General features: G+C 37.2%; 1 protein-coding gene across 1 annotated transcript in view; it reads right to left on the bottom strand.

The window, feature by feature from the left end:
* Positions 1–15517, bottom strand: part of LOC114650047 (suppressor of tumorigenicity 14 protein homolog) — an 89974-nt gene that overhangs the window by 40154 nt on the left and 34303 nt on the right. Inside the window, exons 6-7 of the mRNA XM_028799483.2 lie at positions 9335–9468; positions 5090–5194 (exon numbers count right to left, since the gene is read on the bottom strand). Coding sequence (XP_028655316.2) covers positions 5090–5194; positions 9335–9468 — 239 coding nt within the window. The remainder of the gene's footprint in view (positions 1–5089; positions 5195–9334; positions 9469–15517) is intronic.

Here is a 15517-nt window from a genome sequence, read left to right as displayed (position 1 = left end):
ACCTGAGGTTTCTCATCTGGAAATTAAGAATTTGTTATTAATTCCAGATCAGAGAAGTGATAGAAGACGTTCTCAATGATGCCTGTGCATAGTGTAGTTTTGGGTGAAACAGCAGTATAGATAAGGGTTTACGTTAAAGGCAGAAGCCCTGATTCTTTGGTAAGCACACTATGACTGTCAATCCTGTTCAGGTAAAAGCACCATATTTTACTACAGTTTGGAGGATATGCTTCTGCATAACAAAGGCCCTGTGCTACAGTCTGGCATACAGGTGCTGGTCATAAAATTAGAATATCATGACAAAGTTGATTTATTTCAGTAATTGCATTCAAAAAGTGAAACTTGTATATTAGATTCATTCATTACACACAGACTGATTTATTTCAAATGTTTATTTCTTTTAATGTTGATGATTATAACTGACAACTAATGAAAGTCCCAAATTCAGTATCTCGGAAAATTAGAATATCAATTAAGACCAATGCAAAAAAAGGATTTTTAGAAATGTTGGCCAACTGAAAGGTATGAACATGAAAAGTATGAGCATGTACAGCACTCAATATTTAGTTGGGGCTCCTTTGGCCTGGATTACTGCAGCAATGCGGCGTGGCATGGAGTCGATCAGTCTGTGGCACTGCTCAGGTGTTATGAGAGCCCATGTTGCTCTGATAGTGGCCTTCAGCTCTTCTGAATTGTTGGGTCTGGCATATTGCATCTTCCTCTTCACAATACCCCATAGATTTTCTATGGGGTTAAGGTCAGGCGAGTTTCCTGGCCAATCAACAACAGGGATACCATGGTCTTTAAACCAGGTACTGGTAGCTTTGGCACTGTGTGCAGGTGCCAGGTCCTGTTGGAAAATGAAATCTGCATCTCCATAAAGTTCGTCAGCAGCAGGAAGCATGAAGTGCTCTAAAACTTCCTGGTAGATGGCTGCGTTGACCTTGGACCTCAGAAAACACAATGAACCAACACCAGCAGATGACATGGCACCCCAAACCATCACCGACTGTGGAAACTTTACAATGGACCTCACGCAACGTAGATTCTGTGCCTCTCCTCTCTTCCTCCAGACTCTGGGACCTTGATTTCCAAAGGAAATGCAAAATTTACCTTCATCAGAAAGCAGCAGTCCAGTCCTTTTTGTCTTTAGCCCAGGCGAGATGCTTCTGACGCTGTCTCTTGTTCAAGACTGGCTTGACACAAGGAATGCAACAGCTGAAACCCATGTCTTGCAATCTCCCCCACATTTTTGAATGGGTTTTGTTTCACAATCCTCTCCAGGGTGCGGTTATCCCTATTGTTTGTACACTTTTTTCTACCACATCTTGTCCTTCCCTTCGCCTCTCTATTAATGTGCTTGGACACAGAGCTCTGTGAACAGCCAGCCTCTTTAGCAATGACCTTTTGTGTCTTGCCCTCCTTGTGCAAGGTGTCGATGGTCGTCTTTTGGACAACTGTCAAGTCAGCAGTCTTCCCCATGATTGTGTAGAATACAGAACTAGACTGAGAGACAATTTAAAGGCTTTTGCAGGTGTTTTGAGTTAATTAGCTGATTAGAGTGTGGCACCAGGTGTCTTCAATATTGAACCTTTTCACAATATTCTAATTTTCCGAGATACTGAATTTGGGACTTTCATTAGTTGTCAGTTATAATCATCAACATTAAAAGAAATAAACATCTGAAATACATCAGTCTGTGTGTAATGAATGAATCTAATATACAAGTTTCAATTTTTGAATGAAATTACTGAAATAAATCAACTTTGTCATGATATTCTAATTTTATGATCAGCACCTGTATATGCACACACATAGCAAAGAGCCTAAGGCTGGCCTATTCAAATGGCAGCCCACAGACCACATGTGGCCCAGAAACCTCCAAGTGGTCCAGCCAAGGGTCCCTCCAGAAACAGTGAAAAAACTAGAAAGACACATTTTGCGAGCCTTCAGAAATTCCTATAGTAGTGCAGGCCATGAATGCAACACTACGTGTAGCAGAGAAAAATTCAACCCACAATACACATTATTATTATACTTGATGATCTGTCAAATTCAAATTTTAAACTTTTTGTTTTTTCACCAAATAAACAAAACATGTAGCACTAGGACACTCGTCCTCTATATGCCTTCACAGCACCAAACTTGATCCAAATGCAACTTATGCGTAGTGCCACCTTTTTCTTTACAAAATTGACACTGTCAATCACACATGTGGTGATTTTAAACAAACATATGTTCCCTCAGTGTGCAGTAGGAGTTATATTCATGTGTGTTGGTTAATGTTATCACTTGTTATAAGTTTGGGAACTGATAGCTTTGATAGTGTTGCTAGCTCTGTTGTAATCTATTAAAAGCACTTTGTGATGTGCCTGGGCCACAAATTACTAAAATACTTATTTTATTTAAAAAGGCAAACAAAAGTTATTGCTAATACTGTGCACTTCTTTTTTTATTTTATGTACCTTGAGATGTGCCTGGGTCAGATGTGAGCAAAATGTTTATTTTATTTCAAAAGGGAAACAAATGTTATTGCTAATACTGTGCACTATTTTGTTTTTAGTCACTTTGAGATGTGCCTAGGTCTGATATGGCCAAAATGTTTATTTTATTATTTCAAAAGTGAAAAAAGTATTGCTATTACTTCAGATTTTGTTCAGTTACAGTTAACCAAATTTAAAAGTGAAGCAATAAGTAAACATTACTTTTTTCAATACATTTGTTGTTGATTTAAAATTTGTTATTACCTGCTGCTTACCAGCTGCAATAAATGTCTGCCACAGCTGAATTTCTTGGTTTGAAAATCTGGTCCTTCTGAATTTGTCATTGAATAGCCTTGGCCCAAGGTTTAGCGTTAGTGTGAAAGGAAAAGCATGTTGCATAATATTAGAGTTTAACAAAAAATGTCTTAAATTTGCCACACAATTCAGAATCGCAGTTCTTCAGTAGTTTTTTTTTTTTTTATAAAAATACATTGACTGATATGACCCTTCCTTCTTTTTATAAAATATTACTTAAACTGTTTAATGCAGTAATTTCAGTCTTTTCTTATTTCACTAAATTTTTACAGTTATGGAATGTTTGCCTTGTGTATTAGGCAGCATGTAAGTGCTGCATACCAGCTCCAAATTTCTACATTAAAATAACAGTCCTGTGAGTACTTGTGCATGGTCTACAGCTTGTCTCAGTGTCAGCATGGATGTTTTTTCAGGTTTTCCCAGGTTCCCTTTAAATATTCCAACAACATGCCTGTTAATAGTAGTGGTAGTAGAAAAAGAAATGGTAGTACTGGTATTGTCACATGCCCAGAGTAGAGTGAAACTGTTCCTTGCATGTTCAAGCAGCATGCAAAATGACACTGCTCAATGGTGTCACGTGGGTGCTGTGATAAGATAATTGTTACTTACAAAATTTACCAATATGAATTATCTCACTTCTCATTAACATTTTCCAAATGCTGTTGCCGCTTAAGATTCTGTTTATTTAAAATAGCTAAGCAAGGTTAGATGTTGTGTAAATGACAATGTACAAATTAACAAGAACAATATTTTGAGATTTCTTATCAACTGTAAATTAGTGGAATAGGAGTGTGTGAGTGAATCCTGTAAAAGTCTGGTGTTCTGTCCAGGTCCAGTTTCTATTTTGAACTCAAAGCTGAACAAACATTGCACCTTTAGGAATAAAGTATATGTTGTATCTTTTTCATTTCCCCTTAAGAATCCGATGAAAGAATGATAGCTGAGAGAAAGTAAAGCCCAAGAATCTATTGTGAAGTTATAATGTTTTTGACCATAAAAGGACTGTCTCTTCTAGTTCACTATGTCAGCTTTTATTTTGTATGACACCATTCTTAGAGATAACAAAGAATATTACAAAAGCAGCAAGAACAATATTAAAGTCTACAAAAGAACGAAACTGACAACACCGAATAGCTGCTCTTACAGTAGGAAATACTAATAAAGATGAATGCATGTACTGTAACAGGTATCAGTCCATGCAATGTGATAAGAGCAGGCAGAATTGTGGAAAGAGAAGCAAATTGCAAACAAATTCAACATATTAGTAAAGTACTGTCTGCCCTTCCCATTATTTGTTATACAGAATAGGAATATAACTGCCATTAAAGTGAAGAGAAGAACAGAAGAAGGCTGTACAAAAACTTATGTTGCATATGCACATCAAACAACAACATATTATGTCATATGTTTACAAGTACTCATTTCATTTTCTATGCTCCTTTTTTATTCTCTTGGATTGTGGAGGTGGATGGGGAAGGTAAAAGGCCCAAAAAGGTTAATTTTTGCTGGAGCTGGGCTTTTTTGCTTAGTTGCTTTATAGTGACATCATTTTCACATGCACTGAGTATTTGCATGTGATTATCAACATTCAATCTGTTGCTATGCTCTGGTGTCATCACTAGTGAATATAACTAAATGAAACGGCACCCTTCCTTACTAAACAACTTTTTATCAAGGGGTATTAACTGCAAGAATCCAGTGCTGAGGGGTGATTTTGGATAAGGGTTTTATCTTGTTGAGTCCACGTGAATTACTTCATATATTTTTTTGTAAGGTGAAGAAGAGGGAATGCCCTTCTCTTCATTGTATTGCTAGAATGGGTGTGTTACATGATAACAGTCTATAAGAGACCACACACTCACTCATCTACATAGGATCAATTTAGGGTCACATGTCAACCTACTACCATGCTGTTGAAAGATGGGCCAAATAGGTGTATTCAAAGAATGCCCACACAAAATATAGTGGAGGCCTACACAAGAAGAAAGATACTTTAACCTCCCCAGCTGGGAATGAACATACTGTATACTGTGACATGACAAGATACCCATGGTGCCACCATGATGCTCCTTAATCCAAAAATTACCTTAGAAAGACATTATGTTGTTAAATACCAACATCAGATTAATCCATTTATAAATTTCCTCATTCTAGTCTGATTGCTACATACTGTATACAGTAGCTGAACTAAAAAGGCACAAAAAAGAAGTAAAATCTTAATGAGAAATGCTGATATGGACTTTGTTCATGTTTAACAGATGAGAAATTATCCAAATGAGCAAATTACTTACTGCAATTCTGCTCATCACTTCGGTCACTACAGTCATCCCATCCATCACACTTATAACTGAGGGGTTCACAAGACCCATCTCCACAAGTGTACATTCCTGGACAGGCTAAAAAAATGAAATAATAATAATACATTTTATTGATAACATGCTTTTCTTAAATGCAAAGCACTAGAAAGCATCAGATCAAATAGAACCAATGTAACAGATAGCAAAATGAAAAACAATACATAAAAAAATTATAAACAAACAACAAAGCAGAATAATATAAAAAAATCAAATACAGCATAAGATGCATATAAAATCCAAGTACAAGAAAAGTAGATCTTAAAACTTGTTTAAATCATTAAAAGCTACACCGATCAGCCACAACATTAACACCTGTCTAATATTTGTACTCTCCAAACAGCTCTGAACCATTGAGACATGGACTCCACAAGACTTCTGAAGGTTTCTATGGTATCTGGCACCAAGACGTTAGCAGTAGATCCTGTAAGTCACAAGGTGGGACCTCCATGAATTGAAGATGTTTTTCTCTAGGGAATTTGGAGGCCAAGTCAACATCTTAATTTTTTTGCCACAGTTTTTGAAAGAAATATTAAGACAGCAATATTACAAAGGTAATATTAGTACATTTTAACAATAGTTTTATGTGTTACTCAAATGTCAGCTGACTGTCAAAAAAAAAACTACAAGGTTTTGGGCATCAGTTGTAGGTAAATAAATAGGACTTAAAGAGTCAAGTATGTAGCAGATAGGCCAAGCCACTTTCCATATGGTCAATTAAAAGGGTGTGACAGACCAGGGAGGTATTTTCCGCACGTCGCTTAAATCATCCAAGATCAGATGTCTCATCTTGGATGAGTTAATGCCGGTGAAACTCATCCGGGATAAGTCGGTTTTTCAAATGCAGCGGTGTAGTAGATTAGTCTAGCTGGATCTAATCATCCGAGATGATTGCGCATGCCCGCGCTGATTGAAAAGCCCATATATATTGAGTCTAGAAAACATGATCAGCAAGTCTTTGATAGGCTGTAACAAAATGACGAAAGAACGAGCGCATTTTTTTTCACACAAGCGAGCAGGACCTTCTATTCGAAGGACATGAAGAATTTCAAGATTTAATATGCACAAGGGGTAACACTGCAAAAGCAGCCCAAACCAGAAAAGACGGCTGGCAAAAAGTGGCCGACAAATTAAACGCGTGTGCATTGTACTTACTGAAAGCAGCGTTTCATTTCCTATGTGTCAGATTAATTATTATTTAATATGTCATAATTCCAGATCAAACATGAGCACAAGGAGAACATGGGAACAAGTTAAAGTGAAGTACAAGAATATACTTCACACTGGTAAATATTGGTACATAACTATTTAAAGAATTGTTGACATAAAGAATCATCTATAATGTAAAGAACATTAATTTTAAAGCTAATAAGAAGGCAGACAAGCAAAAAACAGGTGGAGGTCCACGCGGTCCAGACCTAACCCCTGCAGAAGAGATGGCTATCCAGCAAAATTCCCATCGCCCTGTTTCTGAGGGCATTCCAGGGGGAAGCTCCTCCTCAGAACCAGTGGCAGGATGCAGTGGTCACTTCATTTCAGGTGAAGGATGGTCATTGCATATAGTTGTCCTCAATGTGTGCCATATTTATGTTCCACATAGCCCTCTTTTTTGTTGAGTCAGTTGTAGGGAATGTCATATCCCTAGAACCTGTGTCTGACCAACGAGATATTGACAAAGGTCAAATATTTGATGAAGACACTGTGTCTGATTATTCATAAGGAGGAGAGGTACAATTTCCAAATCACACTACACTCTGATCAGTCCCATGTGCCCCAATCACATTTGGAAATCCTGGGTAATGAGAATGTTAGGCTGATTGTGAGATTCTTCATGGAACTGTGGGTGTTTTTGCCTGTGTGTTGCCTACATGCAATGGCATGAAATGCCTCTTTTATTGTCTGCACACGCAGGTGTCCAGGAAACACTATGAAAACCCAAAGGAAATATTTCAAAGCCAAACAGACTTTACGAATTGCCTGGCAAACTGCACTTTTAGATAGATTTTCCACATCACCTACAGTATATAAAAAAAGTGCCACTTGCAAAAAACCGCAAAGCAATGCATACTGTCTGTGTGGTTGTGAGAGCCCGACTTCACCGAGTATGACTTCGAATATAAGGTCCTAATAAATCTTTGAGGTACAATATTCCCCCTTGGCTAAAGCGGTATCTTTCGAAAAGAATTTCCTCCGGGAGCAATAAAGGATCTTGCCGATCGAGCAAAACCCTCTCTATATGAAATTCACTTCTTATAATTTGCGTACCGATATCAATTGGTCGCTCATTCATGTATAGCGAAGTCATAACTGAATGAATTCCACGCACGGACACTGATTAAGTGTGTGAGCTAATCCTTGTTTACATCGAACAAACCTGCTCTGAGCAGGTTAGAGGATTTGGATGTGTTGCTATGACAACACATCCAGCAAGAGTTTCGAAAAACCGACAGATCCAGGATCATGCCAAATCGTCAACAATTACATCCGGCTAAACGAGTAATCTACGTACGAAAAATACCCCCCAGGTCAAATGCAGCACTGCGTTCAAGCAGTATTAAGATGTTGAATGCCCCTATATCAGCCATAATAAGGAGGTCAGTCGTAACACTGACTAGGGAAGTTTCAGTGTTGTGTTCAGATCTAAATGGGTCCACTAATTATGAAGAGACAAATGATTGTTTAATTGAGCAGAGCAAGTGTTTTAGTGAGAAATGGAATGTTAGAGATTGGTCTGTAGTTGGATAGATCACTCACATCATGGGGACCTGGGGACGGCTAAGATAGCAAGAATTTTTAGTTTGGAGGGAATCAGTCCAGAGGTGTGAGAGGAATTGACAATCACAGTGTAAATGGCGTAAATGGATGACAGACACTTTTTAAGGATTGAAGTGGGGAGTGGATGAAGAACACAGGTGGCAGCCCTTACTTTTGACACCAAATTAAATTTTATAATCAGTACATCCTTCTTACTTTTAACTGATCACACTGCTTATTAAGCTGTCTCTTTTATTCTCTTATTCTAAGAAATTGTTAGTTTATTTTTGCCAAATGGTTTGTTTTGCAATTTTCTTTTTAATTCTGCCATTTCAATAGAGTTTTTATTTCGCTTTATTTATATCCATCTGATGACAACATTGAATATAAAAGGAGGACAATGACTTCAGTATCACATTCAATGTTGTTTTAACATGTGTCTATACTGCTCATTGCTAATCATCAGTATTTGGATACAATTAAGGGAGCAAGCACCACAAAAATGGATCAATTAAAAAGAAAATGACTAGAGAAATTTAAGAATTAAAGTTATGGAAAATACAAATATTTATAAATTTCTTATTATTATTTGTAGATTGCATAACTAAATAATGAGAATGATATACCAACTGAAATTTGTTGGGATAAAAAGTTGTAACCATAGGAAGACACAAGACTAAGCTTGAAAAATGCTGCTATATTGTAATCTTGTTTACAGTGCATGCACAGCAAAAGGCACAATATAACAAAAGCACTGACTGGACAATAATGATAACATGCTACAGACATTGCAGGAGACAAAAAGGAACATTTTTAAACCCAAGCATTTTTAAAGCCAACTAGAAAGGTCAACTTTAAATAATCTGTGAGACTAGTACTAATTATATATATATTATCTCCATCTGTAAGGTTGATTAGAAGCACCCAAAAATACATTTTTAGGACACAATCCTTAAGAACAGAAGACCATATTTCTAAAGATAGCAATTGGAAGTTCTTTTCTGACATGCCAGTGAGTTCTAAACTGAAAATGTGGAGCTGGTAAAAAAAAGTTTCCACAAAATCTGAAATTTACAAGCACAGTAAGCAGTAAAGCAGGAGAGAAGGTAGCTGATAGAATTAAGCATGAGAGCTATGCCATATTTAAACAGATCTCTCTCTTGCTCTCCTGCAATGGCGTCACTATCTAGTGCCCTTCTAGGGCACCCATAACACTTATAGGACTTACCATTTCCCAGTAATGCATCTTTCCCCACACTGGCATTCTGGTTTAAATGCCTACTAGTGTCAGTAAAGACTTTACATCTCTCATTGCAGACCTTAACGCTATCCCTATCCTGTTGCATCCTCTCTTGGTAACTCTTTGTCTACTGGACAACTCATCACAATTTACTGATTGATGGCTGATCACTGAAAAAAAGCACTTACTGTCCAGTGGTTCAAAACTTGTAAAGTCCGCCTGAAACCCTCTGTTTGTTATTGATGAATCAGAATAGAAATAAACTGTAAGGACATTAGTGGTGCTGGACACAACCAGGGGCATTACATTTTCACCACAGTATCTTGAACAAAAAGAATAAAGACATTTTAGTTCTCTCGTTTTCCTTAGAATTAAAATGTTTTCATTTAGATGCATACAACATTATATTTTAAGAGTGTTCACACATGGAGCTCTTCTCTGGAAAACTGTCTTCATTACATTTTTTACAGGATCTGCAGGATAAATATGTCAAGTACTTATCATGTTTTACACAGAAGGATCTTTGTGCTCATGCTTCATATCGCTGCAGAACGGGAAGATACAATTTCACTGCCACACAAGAGCCTAATGAAAGTTTTGACTCAATGTATAAAGTAAAATTGTGTGAATCCAAAGGACAAGTCTGCTCTCTGTCCCTTTTGCTGGCAAGTGTCTCTGCTGAAACAAAAACAAACCTCTGTGTATAAAACCACAGGCGATACAGGATACCTGCATCATGATTAAAAATACAGTAAATACTTGAAGAGCATTTCTCTGTATGATAGCAAATTTGATATTTAATCAGGTTAATCAAAACAGTACATTCTGAAAGTACAGTATAAATATCCTTTATGCAAATTCACTTTAAAGAAGTATGTACAACACAACAAATTAAAACATCCCGGTGTCCCCTACAATGACTAGATAGTCCATCAAGCATCACGAAAGAGTTTACAAATCATTCACTTGAAAAATAGTGTGGATAATTAACTCTGACTTGCAGTTTATCATGTAGGAAATGTCAGAAGCATTTTTTTCATTTGAACCATATCAAACATAGCAGAACATAAACATTTCCAACCCACTCAGTCCAAATTAAGGTCACAGTTTTATGGGTTTCCTGTAGTTATGGGGGCATTCTGACTTTGTGGGGAGTCATTATCATTTACAGTAACTGCCCTAAGAGAGACAGATTCTTCTCCACTACCAGTCACAGTGCTTTTGCACCAAAATCTAACACATTGGAAACAACACCGCTTAAACACAGCTTTGCTACACAGGCAGGAATTGTGCACCTGATGATGCAAAGACAGGATACAGCCACTGCAATCCTGAACTAGATTAATTAGGTTTGGTAAAAGTCAGATGGCTGGTCTTGCATCATTGTGAAATAAAAATAAAATTAGTCTTATTTAAAAAAAGTCCAGAAGTTTTGTGTCCACTGTATGTTTTACTGTGCTTTATCACTTTTCATTAATAAATTACATGGAATAGAGAAATTTTTGGTATCTTTCCATGAACTGGCATTCACCAGTCCCATAGAAATGGATCAGCAGGCACTTATTAAACCTCCTGGAAGGTTTGAAAAGTTTGATATCAGCAATAAGTGACATCAGTGGGTGGCAAACTGGCAAGGGTCTGGTATGATCAAGGATACCACCAGGATGGCTAAATACATGCAAGACTGACAGAGGAAAGAGAAAACCAATCTGGCAGCATATGGGGTCTTGCATTACCAGTTTACAAACCAAGGGTCTGCTAAAAAGTGTAGTTGTACTTCATGTCCAGGAAATGTAGTAACCAGGAGCATCAAAAATAAGTTTGAAAGAAATGAAACCTGGAGCGAAGCATACAATTTTCTCCACAACAAAATCCAGTTTTCTTTTTTTCCAAGAAATTGTATTTTATTAAAAATGTAGCATTTTCAAAAGTGGCAAAGGTTAGGGCTGGATTAGGGTTGCTCCATAAAGTTTACCAATATATAATGTCTGCAAGCATACTGTGCTTGTGAGTGAGCTAGGAGAAAAGATGAAAGCCAAAAAAGGATTGATTCAGGAAGATCAAAAAGAATGAGTTTCACATGGCCAACATGAGAGACAAAAATCACGGTCAAGAAACAAAAACAAAGAAGTCCTTACCAGAAATTGTCTACTGAAAAGAGTCTGAAAGAGTGATTTGATAAAGGTTTTGAATCCACTACTCGGATGAGGAAGTGATTTTCTAGAGGACCATTTAAACCAAAGCGTTGTATCATAATCAAGAGGACATGCCCCTAACAATGAGCACATTTGCCCCAATGTCAGAAACTCCATGGCGAGTATTAAAACCAAAATGAAGAATACTGTCCAAAAAATTACTACCCTTTAAAACAAAGGAGAATCACTGCAATATTATCTCAGAGTCAGACTTGATGACTCCTGGGTACGAAAGGTGTGTGCTGGACTTTTTGTATAGAACTTATAAGTACCAACCAATCTGTCATTTATAATAAATAAATCAGGTACTTTAACCATGATACAATAACTTGATATCTCATGTCAGATCACAGACATGTGCTCCATTAATGTACTGTAGGATATCAGAGCACATCATGGTGTGAAAGATTGTGCTTTTCAAATGGGATAGAATATCAACTGTGTCAGGCATGCTAGCATAGGAAATGTTTTGCAGGCTCTGTTCTGGTATGATGAGGGTGGAACAATGAAGAAGTGGCACAGTCATTAACTTCTTTTCCATCTTTAACCATAGAGTGTTGGAGGATGTCCAGAGGACATCTGATGACACTTCCTTCCTGGCTCTGGAAGTCCTGCCACTTCAAGTTAATCTATACATATTAATAAAAGGCAAAGCCCTCACTGACTCACTGACTGACTGACTGACTGACTGACTGACTGACTGACTCACTCATCACTAATTCTCGAACTTCCCGTGTAGGTGGAAGGCTGAAATTTGGCAGGTTCATTCCTTACAGCTTACTTACAAAAGTTAGGCAGGTTTCATTTCGAAATTCTACGCGTAATGGTCATAACTGGAACATGTTTTTTGTCCATATACTCTAATGGAGGAGGCGGAGTCACGTATCGCGTCATCACGCCCCCTACATAATCACGTGAACTAAAAACAAGGAAGAGATTTACAGCACGAGTCAAACGCGGGAACGAAGGTAAATGACGTTAATTTTTCACTGTCTTTTAATACTGTGTAAGCATACATATTAACACATGTGCAATTAAACGTGTGCATTTACGGGGTGATTTCTCAGGCTTAAAAGCTCGCCTTTTATCAAACGCGGGAACAAAGGTAACTGACATTGTTCACTGTCTTTTAATACTGTGTAACCATACATATTAACACATGTGCAATTAAACGTGTGCATTTACGGGGTGATTTCTCAGGCTTAAAAGCTTGCCTTTTACTAAAAAGGTAAATGCAAAACTATTTTCAATCATTCTATGATCTGCTTCTCACAACTGAAGGCACCGTGGCTGATGTTACGTCACTTGCTGTCCAACCATAAGCGTTACCTGGTAGGTAACCGGCCAGTCACTTCACTCCCTTAAGGAAATCAAACCTCTGAGGTTTTCTTTTGTTCTTAATTAAAATTTAAAAGCAATACTTCACCGCTGCTAAGCCCCTCTAGCGCTGACGTCCGAGGTTCGATTACCGTAAGCAAGTGCAGTGAGTGTGTAATTACATTCACGGCATTCGTAGTCTGATTCACAATCTGATTGTATGGGTGGTTACCTACCAGGTAACGCTTATAGTTGGCCACCAAGTCAGGTCGAAGTGATTACTCAAGTAAAGGCAGCTTCACAAAAAAACAGATCCTTAACAAACTGTTATTAGTATATTTTCCCTCAATTTAAAAAGGTTTTATTTTCTTCTTAATAAAAATTTAAAAGCGGTACTTCGCCGGTGCGAAGCGCGTGGATTTGACCGACTGTCACATACAGACATATTCATGAGTGCAGGTACTTCGGAAAGAAAGCACCGTGTAAACCTAAAGTTTAAATTAAGTTCATAGACCTACAAAAGGTTGCCATTCATTTGAGGCAAGATTGCTTTTCTTCTGTACAACTATACGTTGCATTCTCAAGAGTGTGCTTGCACGGCTTCTCAAGAGTGTGCTTGCACGGCTTCGGATATAGATATATATATATATAGATATAGATATATATATATATAGATATAGATATATATATATATATAGATATAGATATATATATATATAGATATAGATATATATATATATAGATATAGATATATATATATATGTATGTCTATATATAAATATGTAAGCTTATAAGTACTGCCTTACTTCTCTTTAAGAAAGGAACATGTAATGATACTTGATTTAAACGATTCCATGTCTTCCTGGGTTTGCTTAGCTTATTGTCAATATCTTTACACCTTTTTTTAAGACTTATTGACTGAAATGGGCTTTCACGAAAAAAGTTAGGGCTTTGCTACAGGATACACCCTCCACAAGTTAAGCAAGTAAAAATAAAATATATATTTCTGTTTTATTTAAACCTTTTAAGTTCGTATGCATAGCCCCATTTGGCTGTTTAATTTTTTTTTTCTTTCTTCAGTAATATTTAATCTCCTTAAAGAAAAAGAACATAGCCATTTTACTTTTTTTATATCTCTTTAGTAATATTTTAGTGTAAAAGGATAACCAGTATTTAAACCTTTTATGTTACTTTATACATTTATTTTACACAATGTTGAAAAATTAATAAGAAAGCTACATATTTTGGCAGCTGCTGCTTTCATTTTCAATGAAATGAAAAAAGCTCTCCAAGAGAAAATGTCAATGAAATTTGGCAGGCTCATTCCTTACAGCTTACTTACAAAAGTTAGGCAGGTTTCATTTCGAAATTCAAAGCGTAACGGTCATAACTGGAACCTCTTTTTTGTCCATATACTGTAATGGACTGCAGCTCGCTGGCCGTGGGAGGCAGAGTTGCGTATCACGTCATCATGACTCCCACGTAATCACGTGAACTGACTGTGAACGCAGTACGTACAAAACAAGGAAGAGCCCCAAAGAGCGCTGAAGAAAACATTCATTACACAATTGAGAAGGCAGCGAAACAATAAGAAGCAAAGCATGGTGTAAACCGTAAGTTTAAATTAAGTTTATAGAAATGCTCCCGCTGCCGTTTGCCATACCATATTCGCGAGATACAAGTTTAATGAGAAGACACGAGGTATAAACGAGACTTTGGATGACTTTGTAACGGAGTTAAAATTGCTCTAACGAGAAACTTTTAAGTGCCGGGTCTTAGCTAACATTAAATAAAGCCGTGGACATCGCAACATCACACAAGAGAGTGGCTCACATGAACTGACTGAACGCAGCACGTCGGAAACAAAGCACCGTGTAAACCTAAAGTTTAAATTAAGTTCATAGACCTACAAAAGGTTGCCATTGATTTGAGGCAAGATTGCTTTTCTCCTGTACAATTATACGTTGCATTCTCAAGAGTGTGCTTGCATGGCTTGGTCATATTACAACCGGAGTGCTGAACTGACAACGTGGTATACAAAGAGAACTATAACAATCGTAATATGTGTATATATATATATATATATATATATATATATATATATATATATATATGTAGATATGTATATATATGTGTATATATATATATGTAGATATGTATATATATATATATATGTAGAAACGCTCCCGCTGCCGTTTGCAATACCATATTCGCGAGATTCAAGTTTAATGAGAAGACACGAGGTATAAACGAGACTTTGGATGACTTTGTAATGGAGTTAAAATTGCTGTAGTGAGAAACTTTGAAGTGCCGGGTCTTAGCTAACATTAAATAAAGCCGTGGACATTGCAACATCACACAAGAGAGCGACTCATGTGAACTGACTGTACACAGCAGGAGTGATCACTTCGCTACTGAGGAAACAAAGCACGGTGTAAACCGTAAGTTTAAATTAAGTTTATAGAAACGCTCCCGCTGCGGATTGCAATAACATATTCGCGAGATAAAAGTTTAATGAGAAGACATGAGGTATAAACGAAGCACACGCCGTGGCGCAACGTTAGGGGCAACACTTTCAACCATTCTATGATCTGCTTCTCGCAACTGAAAGACGGCACATGGCGGATGTTAGCCGACTTGCTGACCGCAACGTTAGGGGCTTCAACTATGGCGCTGACGCAACATCTCAGTACCAACACTTTGCAGACTGTACTTAAAAGACACGCCCTCCTCACTGGACAGTTAAAAACACCAATCAAACTAACGATGACATCAAGTATTACCCAATCAAAAGTAGGAAAGGAGGCATATTCATAAAATGCGTGTGGGATGATTTGCATGAGACGCTGCTTTAAAAAA

The sequence above is a fragment of the Erpetoichthys calabaricus genome, chromosome 4 (assembly GCF_900747795.2).
Source record: "Erpetoichthys calabaricus chromosome 4, fErpCal1.3, whole genome shotgun sequence".
NCBI lineage: Eukaryota > Metazoa > Chordata > Cladistia > Polypteriformes > Polypteridae > Erpetoichthys > Erpetoichthys calabaricus.
This window is presented reverse-complemented; position numbering and strand designations above follow the sequence as displayed.